At 38.0% G+C, this 18,575-nt stretch overlaps 3 protein-coding genes and 1 long non-coding RNA gene across 5 annotated transcripts in view; 3 read left to right on the plus strand and 1 right to left on the minus strand.

Annotated features, from left to right (window-relative positions):
• The window catches only part of LOC124384657 (leucine-rich repeat flightless-interacting protein 1-like), a 794,289-nt gene that overhangs the window by 773,970 nt on the left and 1,744 nt on the right, over nucleotides 1-18,575 (plus strand). The gene's annotated exons all lie outside the window — the stretch shown is intronic.
• LOC124384630 overlaps nucleotides 1-18,575 on the plus strand; it is a 131,925-nt gene that overhangs the window by 25,495 nt on the left and 87,855 nt on the right. The window lies entirely within an intron of this gene.
• LOC124384609 (little elongation complex subunit 1-like) lies at nucleotides 7,433-10,196 on the plus strand. The gene is made up of 8 exons (XM_046847604.1): nucleotides 7,433-7,507; nucleotides 7,610-7,647; nucleotides 7,766-7,848; nucleotides 7,949-7,985; nucleotides 8,392-8,660; nucleotides 8,966-9,134; nucleotides 9,745-9,831; nucleotides 10,135-10,196. Exons 1-7 carry the CDS (start codon nucleotides 7,434-7,436, stop codon nucleotides 9,801-9,803), a joined length of 729 nt encoding a protein of 242 aa, XP_046703560.1. The 5' UTR covers nucleotide 7,433; the 3' UTR covers nucleotides 9,804-9,831; nucleotides 10,135-10,196.
• LOC124384793 lies at nucleotides 15,009-16,404 on the minus strand. Its single transcript, XR_006925610.1, has 3 exons — nucleotides 16,279-16,404; nucleotides 16,096-16,203; nucleotides 15,009-15,134 (listed from the first exon to the last, which is right to left on the minus strand). It is a non-coding gene; the product is annotated as an uncharacterized LOC124384793 (long non-coding RNA).

Here is an 18,575-nt window from a genome sequence, read left to right on the forward strand (position 1 = left end):
TGAGAAACGTAATCCTGGTGTAAATGATTGTACAGCCGAATAAAGAGTCTCATTGTGGATGTGAACATTAATGACTGAATCTGTGATCCTCTTCCTCATAGCAGTGTTTTAGGAGTGTGAGCAGGAGTGAGAGACTCACAGTGTCCTGAAGTACCAGTACAATCATCTGAGGGAAACTGTAACCTTCAGCAAGGAGTCACTACAGGTATCAAGTGTTTAAATGTGTGTGTAGACGTCAATTAAACCAACAAGCTTTTTCTTGTAAAACTTCCAGGTCTTCTGGATGAAGCTGAGAAGAAACACGAGCAGGTGCTGGAGTCCAGTGTTCAGCTACAGAAAGAGATCTACAAACTGGTATCAGACATGGACTTACTGTAGCCTCAGCTGAGCTGAAAGAGGAAGAGCTTCTTCAGACTAACAGGAAGTGCAGCAGGTTAATGGCAGTAAGTGGGAAACTCCTTGCATTAAGCAGTACATGATGAGTTCCTCCACATGCTGTATGAACTTGAAGAGAAGAAAAATTGTATTTCTAGTTGGAGATGTTGAGTTTCTTGTTGATTGAATGGATGTAAAGTTTAAAGCTGTTCTGTTCCATGGTTGTGTTTTAGGAGTGGGAACAGTACCAGGATGTTTACTGTACCATGAAGGTGAAGTACGATGGAATGAAAGAATCCGTGAAACATTTGTAGATTTTCATCACAGACTTGTACAGAGCATGTAGCGCCATCACTTGGCCTGAAAAGCAGCCTAGTGGTCACGTGGTCGGTTATGGTGCTCAAAAAGTTCCTGATGTGGTTTCTGTTTGTATTTTTCCTCCGCAGCGAATTGATGAATTTATTTGTGTATTTGTTTGCATTATTTCAGTGTAAACAAGAAGAAAAGAAAATGCCTTTTTTCTGTAAAGTTTAAATAACATTGGATTTTTTTCTTCCTTAAATTTCAGCAGTTTTTATTTCTTCTCATTTCATTAATTTTTTCTTTGCATGTGAATGTGAATTAAAAAAAAATATCTTGTTACTGTGTGATGTAATATTTTTGCTGGAAATTGCAATAATAAAGTACTTAAAATGTATGCATTGTTTTCTTAATGTACTTATTTAACTTTAACACTTATTTTATCAAAAGTCTCTTTTCGGAGCTTCCGGTTTAGGCATGGCGTGAGTAGGCGCACGTGAGTGTAGCTCCCGACTCCTTTTGTTTTTTTTGTCGTTGTTTTTGCCAAATAAGTTCGCTGAAGCGGGTTTTCTCCCTGTTAACACCGTAAGCAACCAAGAGCTATCAAAAATATGACGAGCAGAAAGCAACTTCGGAGTAAAATTGGCGACAAAGACGACGAGGCCTCGAGCGTGGCGACGCCCGCGGAAGACACACCAACCTTACCACCTGATCTTGAGAGACTTCGGACGGCACTCCTCTCTGACACTGCGCAGATTGTTCATTCCCTTCTAAAAACGGAGCTGACCGATGCACTATCACCCGTAAATGCGACCCTGGAGCAAGTTAAGTCCTATTACGAAGCGCACGATCAACGTCTTCGTGAGGTGGAAGAAAGCTTGAACGTCTACAGCGACAGGATGGTGAATGTTGAAAATTCGATGGATGCATTACGAAAGGAGAATGCGTTGCTGAAAGAAAAGCTGGATGATCTTGAAAATCGATCCCGGAGATCAAACCTGAGAGTGGTGGGTATCCCGGAAAGTTTGGAAGGCTCGGACCCGGTTAAATTTATGACTGAGTTTTTCACGGAAGTACTGGGGAGGGATTTTTCCCCAGCCCTCTCGTCCTCTCGCGAGCCCACCGGGTCGGACCTGTCCCTACCAGCAATACACAGGCCAAAAACCCCAAACCCAGAGTTTTCCTGGTCCTTTTTCATTTTTTCCAGGACAAGCAGCGCATCCTCAGATTCGGTAGGCAGCGGCGGGGGGTGCTTTTCCGAGGTCACAAGGTGTTTTTTCATGAAGATTTCAGCGTTGAGCTTGGGAGAAAGCGAGCGGCGTTTAATGATGTGAAATCTCGACTGTACGGGAAAGGGGTCAGATTTGGTCTTTTGTATCCTGCCAGACTTCGGGTATTGTATGAAGGGAAGGTATGCTACTTTAACACGCCAGAAGAAGCCAACGTGTTTTATCGTTCCCACTGGGATGAAGGCTAACGTGCTGGCTCTATATCGACATGTAAAACCCGATGCGGCACAAGACTTATGACTGCGACGACACACGCTGTTTAGTTACTAGCTGATTAAAAATGTGAAACAACGACATGACTTGGTTACAATATCTGTTCTACATGGGAGCTACACCCACGATATACATTTTTTACCGTTGCTAATCCGCGTTTCTTGGAAGCTTCTGTAATTTTTGTTTTTTTTTCTGCGATCAGTCCCTGTTGGGGTCTTAGATCTAGGCTTTATAATGTTCTCTCTTTGTTTGAATAAGGGGGGGGAGTGGGAGGGGTTGGCAGCAATGTTTGCGTATGGTTGTTATGGCACTTTTAATTATAGTTCTGTTGTTTACATTTTACAGTTGCTACATGTTTTGTGACCCTTGCATGTGTCTAATTTTTATTTTAATTTTTACTACATGTGTAATGAAGACCGAGGTCAGCCGGTGAGGCTAATGACATGGAATGTCAAGGGATTAAATGGTCCTGTTAAGAGAGCTAAAATTTTCTCCCATCTGAAATCTTTCAAGCCAGATATACTGTTCCTACAAGAAACTCATCTAAGGCTGGATGATCATATTAGAATTCGTAAAGTATGGGTAAGCCAAATGTTCCACTCCAAATTTAATAGTAGATCACGAGGGGTAGCAATTTTAATTAATAAGAGAGTCCAGTTCTCATCTTCCGAGGCTATCTGTGACCCCAATGGTCGTTACATTATTGTGACGGATTTCTTTTCAAGTCCCAGTGATTTTAGTTAATGTCTACGCGCCCAACTGGGACGACGTTCACTTTGCTAATACTCTCCTTTCGCTAATTCCCAAGCTTGATACACATCATTTATTATTTGCAGGTGATTTGAACTGTGCTATCGACCCTCAGCTTGACAGATCTAACATCAACAGTAACACTTCAGAGATGGCAAAGACCTTTTCTTTGTTTATGAAACAGAATGGTTGCGTAGATCCTTGGAGATTTTTAAACCCTCTGGGCAAACAATTCTCTTTTTATTCCCATGTCCATCACTCCTTCTCCAGATAAGATTATTTATTTATAGATAATTTGCTTATGTCGATGGTCAGGAAGGTTGAATACTCCGCTATAGTCGTATCTGACCATGCGCCAGTTCTGTTAGACCTATATTTCCCTCTGAATATTAGAGAACAGCCACTTTGGGCATTTAACCTTCTACTTTTATCTAATAATAAATTCTGTGACTTTATTTCAGTTAACATAGATGACTTTTTGGAACTAAACAAAACAGACACAGTGTCCTATTCAGTACTCTGGGAGACTTTGAAAGCGTACTTGAGGGGCCAGATAATATCTTATGCATCCTATGTTAACAGGGAGCATAAAAAGGAACTTCAGATACTGTCTCAGTCCATAGTTGATTTAGACAGGGAATACTCCGAGTCACCAACGGCTGAACTACGTAAGAAAAGAGCTGATTTGCAAACAAAGTTTAATTTTCTATCCACTACTCATGCAGAACATTTAATAATGAAGACACGTGGTTTCTACTACGAATACGGGGACAAATCTAGCAGTCTTTTGGCCCACCAGTTAAAGCGACAAGCCGCTTCACGGATTATTTCTCAGATTAAAGACTCTAATCAGACTTTAACCTGTAATCCGAAAGAAATAAACAACATCTTCAAAACTTTTTATTCCTCACTATATACTTCGGAATTTCCAGCAGACCCCGGGGATATGGATAATTTCCTAAATGGTTTAGATACCCCTTCACTGCCAACGGATCAGTTAGTAAGGTTAGAACGTGAACTCGAAGAGATTAATGTGGCTATAATGGCCATGAAAAGTGGCAAATCTCCTGGTCTTGATGGCTATCCGGTTGACTTTTTCAAGAAATTTAAGACAAAGCTTGCGCCCATCCTCCTCGAAGTGTTTAAAGAATCTGTGGGAGCAGGTTCTCTACTAACTTTTCACAGGCATCGATTTCACTTCTTCTCAAAAAGGATAAAGATGCTACCCAATGTGGATCGTATCGCCCTGTATCACTTTTAAATGCAGACACTAAAATTCTATCTAAAATACTAGCACTCCGTTTAGAACACGTTCTTTCTTCAATAATTTCTGATGACCAAACGGGATTTATTAAAAACAGACAATCTTTTTTTAATATTCGTAGATTATCCAACATAATGTATATGCCAGTCCCTTCTCCGCATCCCGAGGTAGTTATCTCCTTAGATGCAGAGAAGGCGTTTGATCGAATCGAATGGCCATATCTGTTTGCAGTCCTAAAAAAATTTGGCTTTGGCGATACCTTTATTTCTTGGATCAAGCTACTATACCGTTCTCCTTTAGCATCCATTCGGACTAACTATACTCGATCAGATTTCTTTCCACTGACACGGGGAACGCGGCAGGGATGCCCCTTATCCCCACTTCTGTTTGCTGTTGCGATTGAGCCTCGTTCAATAGCTTTGAAAAACACTACATTGTTTCATGGAATCATAAGGGGGGGCATCGAACACCGTGTCTCCTTATATGCCGACGATCTCTTGCTTTATGTTAGTGACCCGGTATCCAGCAGCCCCTTAATTATCTCTTTGCTAGATCGGTTTGGTGCCTTTTCGGGATACAAATAAAATTTTGAAAAAAAGCGAATGTTTTCCCATTAATAATTCGGCTCTGCAAATTCAACGAGAACTATTACCTTTTCGTTTTTCTCCCAACGGGTTTAGATACCTTGGGATCAACATGACACGTTCTTTCTCGCTCCTGTTTGAAGCTAATTTTAAAGTTCAATTAAAGGAAATGAGAACTGACCTGGACAGGTGGAACAGTCTTCCCCTTACTCTAGCGGGTAGGATACATTCTGTGAAAATGACTATTCTTCCTAAATTCTTATACCTCTTCCAAATGTTACCTGTCTTTCTACCAAAGTCCTTTTTCAGCTCAATTGATCAATATATATCCTCTTTTATTTGGGAAAGTAAGATTCCTAGGGTAAATAAACATACTCTTCAGCAGCCCTGTGATGCAGGTGGCTTGGGCCTCCCAAGCTTTATTCATTATTACTGGGCATCAAATATTCAAAAGATATTATTTTGGCTTCATCGCCCAGATACAAGTTGGTGTCTAATTGAGGCACAAACATGTCATCTTTCTTCTCTCCCTGCTTTGGTATATTCCTCTTTACCTATGAAAACCTCCCAATTTACAACTAACCCCACATTGCTGTCAACTCTTAGAATTTTTAATCAGTTTCGGACTCACTACAAATTTCAAACAGCATCGATTTTAGGCCCTATATACAAAAATCATTTATTTCCACCTTCTATGCTGGACTCATTATTCAGATGCTGGGAAACGTCGGGTTTGAGATGTATTAAAGATCTGTATGCTGAGGGCCTATTCAGCAGTTTTGAGAATCTTAGAAGATTGTATGATCTTCCACATAATCATTTTTTCAGATACCTTCAAATTCGTAGTTTTATTAAAAACAAATTCCCACCCTTTCCAGATCTTGCCCCCTCCTCTCCTTTGGATAATCTTACCTCTCGTTTTACTAATAAAGGGTAGATTTCTATTTTATACTCCCAGCTTTTGTCCCTTCAAACACACAATTTGGATAAGATCAAATCCAGATGGGAGGCCGATCTAGCTATAGAACTATCTGAGGATTTCTGGGGAAAGGCACTTAAAACTATTCACTCATCCTCTTCTTCGGTGAGACTACGACTTATACAATTTAAAGTGCTGCATAGGGTTCATTTTACTAAGGCGCAGCTGGCCAGAATATTCCCTGGTCTAGACACTTCCTGTGATAGATGCTCCCTTTCCCCAGCCAACCTGTTACACATGTTCTGGTCCTGTCCTTCACTGGAGAACTATTGGTCATTGATTTTCAGAGCCATCAATGAGGCCCTTACGGTGACGCTGGAGCCCTGCCCGTTAATAGCCATATTTGGTACTCCTAGTAATGATATAAACACTACCCTTACTACGCCCCAAAAGAACATTATTGCTTATATCTCCTTATTAGCCCGTAGAAGAATTTTGCTAAACTGGAAATCTCCTCTTCCACCATCGGTGTCATCCTGGCTGGAGGATGTAATGTTCTTTTTGAAATTAGAAAAGATTAGATTCACACTCAGGGGATCTGCAGAGGGATTCTATATTAAATGGGATCCCATTTTGTCATACTTTAAAAGTTTGAAAGAATTACCTGATTAGTGGGTTTGTCCTCTATTATTATTATTATTGTTGTTATTATTTTTATTTTTTTAATATTTTTTTTTTTATTGTTTGCTTACCTATTTTCTCTACCCACTAGTTTACCTACGCTGTACATATACATTTTCCCAATGACAGACCGGTTTTCATCTCCTTTATATAATGGAAGCCATGCAGGGGTCCTAATTTTATTGTATCTGCTAAGCTTCTGTAACCAGGAATTATGTTATTGTTTGTTTCCATGCTGCCGGGGTGGGGGGTGGGGGGTTTCTTTTATGGGTGTTAATGTATAGATATGCTGAATGATGTTAAAAGTAATAAAAAGAATTCAAACACAAAAGTCTCTTTTCATTATATGGGACATTTAAAAGCTGGATCCTTCAGCAACAATTCAGCAGCCAAACCTAATGTAAATGTACCAATGCAGATTCATGTCATTTAAAAAGCCCTTCATGTGTCATTATCATCATCAGCATTATTATTATTATGCTTAAATTATAATATACAATATGTGTCTTTACAGCCTGGTTGTCAAAGTTCATCTCCTTCATCCAGTCCTTCATCTGCATCCAGTCCTGCTGTTTCTTCCAGTTCTGCTCCTTTAATCATTTCTCCCTGTTTTAAGTCATTCAGAGACGTCTTAATATGTTACAGTTTATAAATATTGTTTGCTAATATAATATAGTTGTGTTATAATTCTACATTTGTGGATTTCATATTTTTATCTATTGTTGTTTATTATTAGGTTGTTTTTTTTAACCCACTTTGGAACTTTTATTCATAAATGTTTTTATTTATTGTTAAATCCCCTTACTAATATTTACATCATTTGAAATTGTATTTGGATCTTTGTGTGTTTGCATTATTATACTTCATCATGTGACATTTTGTAGCATTTTCAGTCATTAAAAATAAAAAGTTTTATTGTTTATAGAACAGTGACTCGTAAATTATTCTGTGAACCTGCTGAACCTAATAACATTATTATTATTATTATTATTATTATTATTATTATTATTATTATTATTATTATTATTAAGTAGAATAAAATAAACATTAATACAGAAATGGAAAAGGCGAGCATAAGCCAGCAGGAGCTTCAGGCCATTAAGAGCCTTATGCTACTCAGCAACACTCACAAGTATGTTTTTTGCTCTTGCTCATTGCAGTGTTACAATATAATACGTGATATAATAATATATTATATAATGTTTTATCTAAATGTTTCTTTTCCCTTCCACAGAAATGTCAGTGTTGAAAACCAGCTTCTGGCACTTAAAGGTGTGTAAGAAAGTACAAGTTGATTATTACTGCATGATTCAGTTCTATTAAAATACACATATAATGTGATAATGTGATCTGAGCACCTTTTCATTTCATTTTGTAAATTATTTTACAGAAGTGAACACCAGACAAAATCTAGAAATCCGAGGCCTGAAATGCAAAATCAGCAGCATGGAGAAAATCTTTCGCTTAATGGAGGTACTTTCTTTCCATTTTTAAATGCAGACATCATTGAACTTTTAGTGAGAAATGTGACTAAATAAAACTAAATCTGCTTTTTGTTTTCGATCCTCAACAGGAAAAACTTTACAAAGTGGAGAACGAGTTGAACAAAGGTAACAGTAAAATCTCTAATACTAAGTTTCTATGCATTTTGATGTGTTCTGTATTTGCATTGAATATGAAATAAATTAACACAAATAATTAATAATACAATTATTTAAAAAAAATTATAATAAATAAGCAAGCAGGAAGCTGATAAACGTATTTAAATGTGACATGTTGTAATCTAATTTTAGTGGATATACAGTTTAATCTTAGCATGTGCTAAACCTAGTATGTACATTATCACCAAAAGTATTGGAACATTAATGGAAAAAGTGTTGACAAGGCAAATTTTTCACCGTCTTAATGAACCTAAATGTGTAACAGTCATTTTTTAAGATCTAGGAAGAAATATTGTAAGTCTCTCGGGATAAGGGCGTGTGACAAATTATATACATTTATTTTATATTCATACAGACCCAAAGCCCACAGCAAAGAGAACTGGATCAGACATGTCACCACCCAGGAAAGCTCAAAAGCCTCGACTTGATGCTGCTTCAGCTGATCCTGTAAACACAACACACACAACACAATCTCTTATCTCCAGTGCATTAGAAACACTACAAAAGTCCTGTTCTGATGTTTTACCTACAGACAGGATTCATGCACTTCTCAGAGGAACAAGTGAACTTCCTGTTCTGAGAGATGAAGAGAAACACGTCATTTCTGAGTTTTGTGTAAACGAGGTCAGTTCTTATCTTCTGTTTTATTTAGTGTGCATGCGATTTAAACACTTTATTCTTTAGCTCTGGATTTAAGTTTCTCATTTTTGAAAGTTGATCCATAATTCACCTGATGTTCTTAAATTGAACAGTAGATATGATTTATCATGTCAAAATTTGACTCTAGGTTTTGGTTTATACAATATCTAATAGTTTTCCTCAACCCAGTCTACAGTCAAGTCTTTACTTCATAATATTTGTTTTAAATACATGATTTAAATACATGTTTATTTAGTTGGATGCTGAAATTTTTCTTCCGTCTCATTTAGTCCTTAGCAGAGACGTTTCTGTCTGTGATTTTGGAGAAGATCAAGGCAGAGAGAGGGTTTATGGGACATGATCTCCTGCAGTCTCTCTGTAGGGTTTATGTAGGCGTGTGTCAACAGAGAGGAGACTCTCACAAAGCACATGGTCTCGCCTACAGACTCCTTAAAGAAGGTGAGATTATACTGATATTTCATTATTTATCTAATAAAAATGATTTGGACACTGATACAGAGAAGTAAATTGTGTCTTGTTGTTGGTGATATACAGTGGATGTAAAAAGTCTACACACCCTTATGAAATGGCTGGTTTTTTAAATATAAAGATAAAAATAACAACAGTGTAAACGTGAAACTTGTTACATGTTTAGTGTGATTTTCCAAAAAACAAATATCCAGAGACAAAAGAAATATTTAATAATTGGGAACATTTTAAATAAAAAACTATCACAGCTTGATTGCATGAGTCTGAAAATCCCCCATAACTAATACTTTGTGGAAGCACAATTTGCCTTTATTATGGCATCAAGTCTTTGTGAATAATCTCTATTAACTTCCCACATCTACCCTTTAGAATTTTATCTATTCTACTTTGCAAAAATGTTTCTTTAAATTGCAGGTGATCTCCTGTGTATGGCTCATTGTAGGTCATTCCATAGGTTTTGGATTGGGTTGAGGTCTGGGCTCTGGCTGGACCATTTCAGTACTGTGATGATCCTTTTCTAATTTTGATATTTGCTTCTGGTCATTGTGATGTTAAAATGTGAACTCCTCTTTATTTTCAGCTTCTTCACAGAGGACAGAAGCTTCTGCCCAGCTGAAGAAAAGCAGCTCCAAAGCATAGTGCTGCCCCCCACCATACCACCATGTTGGTATGATGTTACTTGGAGGATGCTCTTTATCAGCTTTGCACCAAACATACCTTTTAGATTTATGGGAAATACGTTTAACCTTTGTCTCGTTGGACCATAACACATTTTCCTACATGGTTGTAGTTAAATTAATGAATCTTTTGTAATCATTTTGATGTGTTTGCATATTCATATTATCTATATTGTTATTTCTGTCTTATATTTAAAAAAACCTGCAATTTTATAAGGTGTGTCAACTTTTTATATCCAATGTATTCCTTTTTATACCATGTATTTATGTTCTATTGTTTTGTTGCTTTGCAGATTTTCTTGAAGCCCCCAAAGTGATTATGGTCATGGTGACAGCATGGCCAAGTTTTTTGTCCTATGAAAGTTCTTTATGTCGAGCAATTCACATAGTGAGCAACCTGAAAGCAAAGGGAAAGATATTTCACTTGCTCACCAAGTATCTGCACTGGGATGAGGTAAGAAGCTGATCCTCAGTGTTCCTCTCAGTGTCATTTTTTTTTTAACTGGACTTTATCAAGTATTTTACTGCCTTCTTAATCTCCCTTTAATTTTCAAGTATCAGTGTAATCTAGTGGGACAAATTCCATATACATTTATATTGAACTACGCTGTCACTTAAACAGTGTTTTATTGCACTGGGTATTAAATAATGATGTATTTTTTGCCAGGAGCCTCCGGGAAACATCTACAATATGATTACCAGCACCCTGAAGTCTTTCCTGGAGAACAGCTGGTATGGTTATGATCTCTGCCCTGCTACCTGGAACTACATCTTCAGTCTGGATCTTCTGTGTGCACAACTGGGCTGGACTTGGACCATTACCAATATTATACGGTACTGAATGCAAAACATCTTCAACATATTGTAAAGTTAATATTTAAACAGCCATTTTTATATCTAATTTTTAATACAATAAGATCTCATAGGGAAAAATGTGGTAATTGTTGATATGGTGATGTTTCTGTGAGAAAATGTTTATTGTGCATTTATAAATTAAGTTTCCAGGATCAGTGTTCAGACAGTCAGAGAGAATTCTGTAACTTTAGCTGTAAGTATTTCACCATGGAAGGGTCTCTATTTGGGAAGTGGTAGCTCAGTGGTGAAGGTCAGGGGTTCAAGCCCCAGGATCACCAAGTTCCAGTCATGGCTGACCCAGTGCTCTGCCCCCGGCTTTCTATCATAATGCCTGTCATTTTGGATGTTATTATTAAGGTGGGTAGTCGATACATCAGGTTTCCCTTCACTGTGACACACTGACCTGCTTCAGCACATGATTCCTTTATCCTGACACATAGCAGTGTAGGGAACAGACTACAGGCAGCTGCAGGACGTGATGACTGGCTTCTTGGTGACTTTAACAACATGTAGAAATTGTAAACATTGTCCTGATGTAGTCTATAATATGACAGGTGGCAGACTTCTATACCACCCAGAAAATGTGTGTAAGATTATCAGGGTGTGTGGTGTTTTGCACAATGTGGCACTGAGGACCAGTTTCCCTCTCCCTCCTGACCTCCCTCCCCCTCAGCATTATGACCCCGAGCCACAGCCCCCTGCTCCACAAGAGGGATATAAACAAGATGCAAGAATCCATGAGGAGGTCATACGGCGTTTAAAAGGAAGACAAAAATCATTTAACTTAATCTTTTAATAATTATACAATTTTACTTTTGTCACATTTTCCCAAAGGTTTATCATGTGTATTTTAATTATTTAGTTTAAAAGCATCCTCCAGTTGAGAAACACTGATTTAGAATCAGGATTTAAATGATGTCGAACACTTCAATAAACAAGTGATTTCATATTTTACATTTTTATTGATTTTATTAATTATTATTGGACATGGAGAGGTTTAGCTTTCAGTTCCTGTCCTTGATGTCCAGACTCACTTGCCTTTTTTTTCTCTCTATTTTCTTTTTTTTACTGGAATGGGTGATAGTTGTCTGATCCAGTGCGGCAGGGGAGCAGATATAGAACTGTGAGACTTCAGTGCAGACCACACCGCATCATGAAACCTCAAACCACCACTGTGAAGTCTCGATGAGAATACCATTGAGTCTGTTCCGATTGTGTGACATTTGCGACAAAGGATAGGACGACAATTCCAATCACGATGTTTCGCTGGTTCAGTTGTCCATAGAACAGAGCCACAGAAGGTGATGGTGTATGCGTTACAAAGGTGCTTTGCATGACGAAGTCCGTGAAGAGAAATCCGTGAGTTCTCAGAGCAACCATTGAGCGGGCAGGAACTCCAAACGATTGGACAAGGGTAATAACCCTACGCACATGAAGGATACGGGTGATCAGCTGAAGTCCAGCAGTAAGATCATAGACAGAGTTCTGGATGGAATCTAGCCACATTCCATCTGCGGAGAACATGTCAGCATGGTGCAGAATGTCCATCACCGGTCTGAACGGGTCCGCATCATTTTCCAAAGCAATTCGTCCTTTTCGGAGGAAACCTGATCCATTTACGGAAGAAATTATAGCACCGTTCACCTAAAGGACAGGTGGACTGCTCCAGGCACCACAGGCAATGCTTTTGAAGAAGAAGGAAAAAACAAGCATCGCAGGTAGGTCTAAAGGTGTCAAAGATGAAGCTATACCCCTCAGCACATGCTTCCATGTACGCACACGTGCCTTGATGCAGACGCATACCTTGCAAAGGCCACCTATGTTCACCAGCTGCCATGTTCCTGCACACAGCATAAAATACACACAACAACAACATGATTTTTATACGATATAATCAAAGAATCAGAATAAAAGCATAGAAAGAGTTTAGTGCTTTTAGTTATAAGAAAATGTTTGTTATAGTCATTTTTTTTATCGACTAGGGCCATAATCCCTCCATCCAAATCCACATAGATGTTTTGATCCATATCTGTGGAGATGTTTTCTGTAGAAGACTCTTCACCTGTAATTTTATACACTGGGAGCTGTACGTATTGTCTAAACAATGACAAGGAATTCCACAACAGATAAAACATGCCACGGCTGCAAGGATTATTAAAATTGTAGTCCCAGTCTGACCCTATTCTACTCTATTTATTAGTATATTATGTTAATTATACTTGGAGTAAACAGGTTACATGAGTTTGATTAAAAAATGGGATAAATAGGTTAAATTAAGCTACTTCATTGTATCTAATAGATTCTATACTAATTATTAAATACATATGATGGATTAATATAAAAAGATAAACTATAAAAGCTAATCTTAGCTAGTTAATGTCACTAAATAATTACTTTGTACTTTTCAAGTCTTCTACTAAATTGTCAGGAATCCCCCTGCCACGCCCCCTTTGGTGCTTCGGGGAACGCCCTGCTCCTTCTCTCATCTGCCCGCCCACATGGAGCTCCTCGCATCGGGCTTCATTGAGAACACCTGAGGCATATTCACTCACTCATCACACCGCCGATATAAACCCCACATTCCCCCACACTCCGGCTCCTTTATTGCATGTTCCTGTGTGTTCATATTGCCTTGTAATGGCTGCGCATGCGGTTCCCGCTACGTGCAGTTTGACCCGGACTCTCGCGCTCTCGCTCCGCGTGCACTCTTTCCAGGCGCACCGTGGATATTACTTTCCTTTTTCCCGCATTCCCTCATTCGGATTATTCCTCAGACTCTGGACTATTGTGGGCCACTGGAATAATCCTTTCACAGCAAGTATTTGTGTTTTGTCTTCGCCCTTTTGTTTAAATAAAACTTTATTCGCTGTTACTTTGGCTTCCGCCTCCGTTTCCCGCATGATATAAATAATGTACAATATTCTACCAGAATTATTTAGAAGATTTACCAGGTACTTGTATGAAGAAATGTTTAATAGAAGTTGTAAATGTTCTTAGTTGCTGCTAATCGCTGCTGCTTCTTGCTGCTGTTTGCTTGTTTGGCGGTTGTCATGGAGATACTAGAATTTTTATAATGATTCTGTACACATCACTCTGGTAGGAGATTAAACCAAAAATTCAGCCTTAAAGAAAATATAACTGTTTCATCCTGTTCCTTTTGCCACATCTCATCTCTGAGACTTTTCAGATGTTGCTACACTGAAAACTAAATACAGATCTCAGCTCAATATTGAACATGACTTGAGAGTGACAGTATCAAGTCTACAACCCCGTTTTAAAAAGATTTATGAAATGAATTTGCTCTATTTTACTGCAAAGTGACAGAAAGTCCAAGTGATATCACAACTACACCTTTATTTTGCTAGTTAATGTTCATTTAGAATTGGATAGTTCAATAAATTAGACATTTTTCAACTTGAAGAATTTCATTATCCTTTTTTGAGGTGACAGAGGACAGGTGGGTTTAAAAATCCACCCCTCTGAAGTGGTAAATGGCAGAAAAAGATTGAGAATCACTGCATTAAAACACAAACAGAAGTCACATTAGTACAGAATGGAGCATAAAGCACGTCCTGATAGTGCCGCTAGAGGGCAGTGTGAGACTGAGAGTTGAGGATGTGAGCTGTGTGAAGCTGGAGATCAATAGTCTGTTAAAGGGTGGGAAGAGGGGAAAAGAAGGGGAAGAAGGGAATAGAGGAAAAAGAGAGAGGAAATGGATAGACGATGGACATTTGTTATGGTTTTTGGCAGATCGATGTATATAAATACCCCAATAGTGCACAAAACTACTGATGTGAATGAAAATACATCACTTGTCACTCATGTTAATTAATATCTGTATGATTTGACTAATTTTTCCAATAAAGGGGCATAAAATGGATGTATATTTATTTTCTTAATGTACTTATTTAACCTTTAACATTTTTAACTAAAGTTTATTATATGGGACATGTTTTGTATTTGTTTATTTATATTCTACATAATAACAATAATAATAATAATAATAATAATAATAATGGGTTCAGCAGGTTCACAGAATAATTCACGAGTCACTGTTTTAAGAGCAATAAAACATTTTATTTTTAATTACTGAAAATGCTACAAAAATATCAAATGATAAATTATAATAGATGCAAACACACAAAAATGCAAATATTACAAAACTATGTATATATTAATAAAGATTATTTAACAATAGATATAATCAAATACAATGATTAAAAAAAGACGGGATGCAGATAAAGAACTGGCTGAAGGAGATGGACTTTGACTACCAGGCTGTAAAGAAACATTGTATATTATGAACTTAAACATAATAATAATGATGATAATGACATATAAAGGGCTGTATAATGTGGGGGTGGAGGTAGGGGGCGCTACAGCAGTAGGAGTGGAGTAAAGCAGGTGGAACACTTGCAGCAGGTGAAACACTTACGACCTGGTAAAAGAACAATAAAGAGTGTGGAAAACAGGTTTTATTTACCTTTTAGTCTTGGTATTTTTTACAGATTTAAATAAGAAGAAACATTGAAAATCTAAGATTCACACATTAATATGTTTAATCCACAATCATCTCTGTACACTAGTGAGAGTCTGAGGGCAGAAGTGAAGTGATATGAAGATCTATAAATATAACACACTTTAACACACTTGAGCAAAAACCAAAGTCTTTTACAATGATCTCAGTGCTTCCACTATTTGATCACTGGATGAGAAATGGGAATAGATAAAGCAGATATTGTTCTATATGATTAGGGATGTAAACTGTAGCAGCGGTGCGCGAGTGGAGGCGGAGCCGGACGGCACGAGCGGTAAGAAACACCTGCAGCTGATGAGACTAATCAGTGCTCTGTTTTAGTCTGGTGGCGCAATAAGAGGAGAGACACGAGAACCTCCAACAGAGAGAGACACCAAGCAGAGAGACGAGCAGAAGGTCGCTGAAGGGGAAATAAGTGCAGACGGGCGCCGGTGGAAGACGCGTCGGCCGGAAAGTGAACTCAGGTGGACGCGAAGGAAAGTTGTGCCGGTGCGCGAGGAAACTCTGGCGGGCGCTAAAGAGAGAAAACGTGAGGGAGGGACCACCGGGCGAACGTCAATAAGGAAAGGCGTCCTGAACCGTGAGTGTGTGGGTGAACCCTGGTGTGAGCACTGGAAATGAAAACGCCAGGGTGAAAAAGAAAGAAAATAAAGAAGCTCTGCTTGATGAACTTTTGCCTGTCTGTCTTTCTTCCAGTGCATTTTGTTACATAAACATCACTTTATTGAGATTTTGTAAATAAAAATAAATATTGCAACAATTATTTCTGCATCCCACAGCAGAGGACATTTAAAGCACATGAGTGTGGTCACAAATATAGTTGTGCAGGTCCACAGTGATGTGACATGAAAGAGATGATCACCTGAAAGTCTGAAATGAACACTTTAGGAGGGTGGAATCCACAAAGACGTTTCTGTGGTCCACCGGAAAGTTTCGACTGGCCGTGGACCTGCACTGGACATTTCTCCCTCTGTACAAATAAAGACCTTTAGGTTATGGTACCTGTGTTTAATCATGTTCTCATACACATTTTAACAGCACAAACCTTATAAAACAGATCGAATCATTTCTTCTGACAGGGAGCAGGTGTGTTTCCAGCTTCAGAGCCAAACCTCAGTGCTGCCAAACCGCCACAGACGAGACGTCCACTCATCATCCTCTACCGCCGCAGACGAGACGTCCACTCGTCGTCCACTCGTCGTCCTCTAAAACCTTGTGTGAAACAAACACAAACAAACAAACAAACAAACAAACACAGTAACGTAATGCATGCACAAGTTTCTTTAAAGATCTTGTTTTTAATATTGTACATCATAATAGACGACAGCATGAAAGTGATGCAACATACTGCACTGATGAGCTCAGGAAAAAACACATTAATGTAAATGTAATGCACGTATGAGAATTTAGTTTTTAAGATACATGAATCTGTTGTTGTTTATGTCGTTAACGTAACATATAATAAGAGATAGTAGCTTGAAAAGTGATGCAATGTACAACTATCATGCAAAAATACATGAATACAATATCATACACTAAAAAGTTCTTTCTAATGATCTGTTCTTCATGTTAATGCAGTTGATTGTAAAAGACAGTAACACATGAAGTGCTGCAGTATATTAGTACATCATGATCACCAAAGATCAGAACAACAACCAGAACAACACCATAATAGACAATAAAATACAGGAAAATATGCACAAGTCTATTGTGGTTCATGTGGGTGGTCATGTAGTAAATTTTACCTGAGTTTTCTCAAAGTCTAATTCCAGAAAATATACGTGCCGTGGACTACAGTTGAACGTCTGGAGAATAAAAGATGGACAAACTCGTGCCCAGTGTTGTGCTGGTTACTAAGAAATAGTGACTAGTTACAGTTACTAGTTACTTCATTCAAAAAGTAATGCGTTACTGTTAAAAGTAATTTTTTAGTTACTTTTTTAAAGAATCTTCTTTAATGTTCCCATTAATGCCCTTTTATGTGTTATGATCTACAAACACAAAACTGACTTAAACACAAAGTCATTTTTAAACACTATTTTATTAAAGTCAGAGCAGCACAAACTGAATATATCACAAGCATTTCTGAAATAAATAACAAAACAAGCTGAATAATATATTCACAATCAAACACTAAAGTGGCTTCTGCATCATAAAAGCTGTTGTGTTGAGCTCTTAAAAATGTTCCTTTCACAGCTGAAGTATGAAAACTATCAACAATGTAGAACAGAACACCGGGTTAGCTTCTAGCTTCTAGCTCCTCAGGCATGGAGTTTCTGGAGGTGTTGCTATCGCAGTAGATACGAGCTTCAAACCAGAAAGACACAGCTTACATTAGACTAAAAGTTTTTGTCTTTATACTCAACTAAAGTGAAATAGCATATTTCCACTTTGAGAAACTCGTCTTGCTCTCGCCTCGACTCGCCATTACTGCCGCACAGACCTGAATAAGCGGAGACACGCCCACAGTGCGTCTTCTTCCTGTTTACAGTGGTTCATCCTCCAATCCTACAATGTGTCTCTGCTGTAAACAGGTCAGACTGTAGTCTACACTTCAGCCCAAATTCATTCCATTTATAAAAGTTACCATACGGTAACGGTAACAAAGTTACTTATTTTTATTTTTAAAAGTAACGTTACCTAAACACTGTATATATATATATATATATATATATATATATATATATATATATATATATATATATATATATATATATATATTTTTTTTATGTGTGTGTGTGTGTGTGTGTGTGTGTGGACAGTGAGGATACACTCACCTGATACACACACACACACACACACACACACACACACACACACACACACACACAGCTGCATTAACACATTTAAATCACTATCTCTCTAATCACACTTAATTCCTCCAGGATTAATTACAGGTTGGTGACCTCTAACCTCTCGTGTGGTGCTGATGTTCCTCCTCAGAAGTCCGTCTGCTGTCTGAAGTCTCAGCTCCACCTTCTTCAGGTCATCAGACTTCATCAGGGCTGTCAATTAAACACAACCTATGTTTATCTACACTTATGATACCAGGACGAGAAAACCCTCTGAAGATGTTCTTCTTAATGACTGAAACTATCAGAGCTCTTTTATAGAAATATATATATGACTGTATATTGCTGCTGCCATTAGGACATTATTTCACATCACATGAATCTGCTGCACTTGTGAGTGGATTTGATTTGGACTTTTCTGATAAGCGTCTCTAATAGATCAGTGTAATTATTATAATATTAACGCTTAGTGGCGTCTCACCGTCAGACAGTCTCTGTCTCTGAGACAGAGAGACTACAATTATCTCATACATACAACTGAGCATATCAT

This window comes from Silurus meridionalis, chromosome 4 (assembly GCF_014805685.1).
Source record: "Silurus meridionalis isolate SWU-2019-XX chromosome 4, ASM1480568v1, whole genome shotgun sequence".
NCBI classification, from domain to species: Eukaryota; Metazoa; Chordata; class Actinopteri; order Siluriformes; family Siluridae; genus Silurus; species Silurus meridionalis.

Coding starts and splice junctions, on each gene's coding strand:
- LOC124384609 (XM_046847604.1), top strand. CDS start 7,434: ATGGAAAAGGCGAGCATAAGCCAGCAGGAGCTTCAGGCCATTAAGAGC. Junction 7,648..7,765: donor CCAGCTTCTGGCACTTAAAG/GTGTGTAAGAAA, acceptor ATTATTTTACAG/AAGTGAACACCAGACAAAAT. Junction 8,661..8,965: donor CTGAGTTTTGTGTAAACGAG/GTCAGTTCTTAT, acceptor CGTCTCATTTAG/TCCTTAGCAGAGACGTTTCT.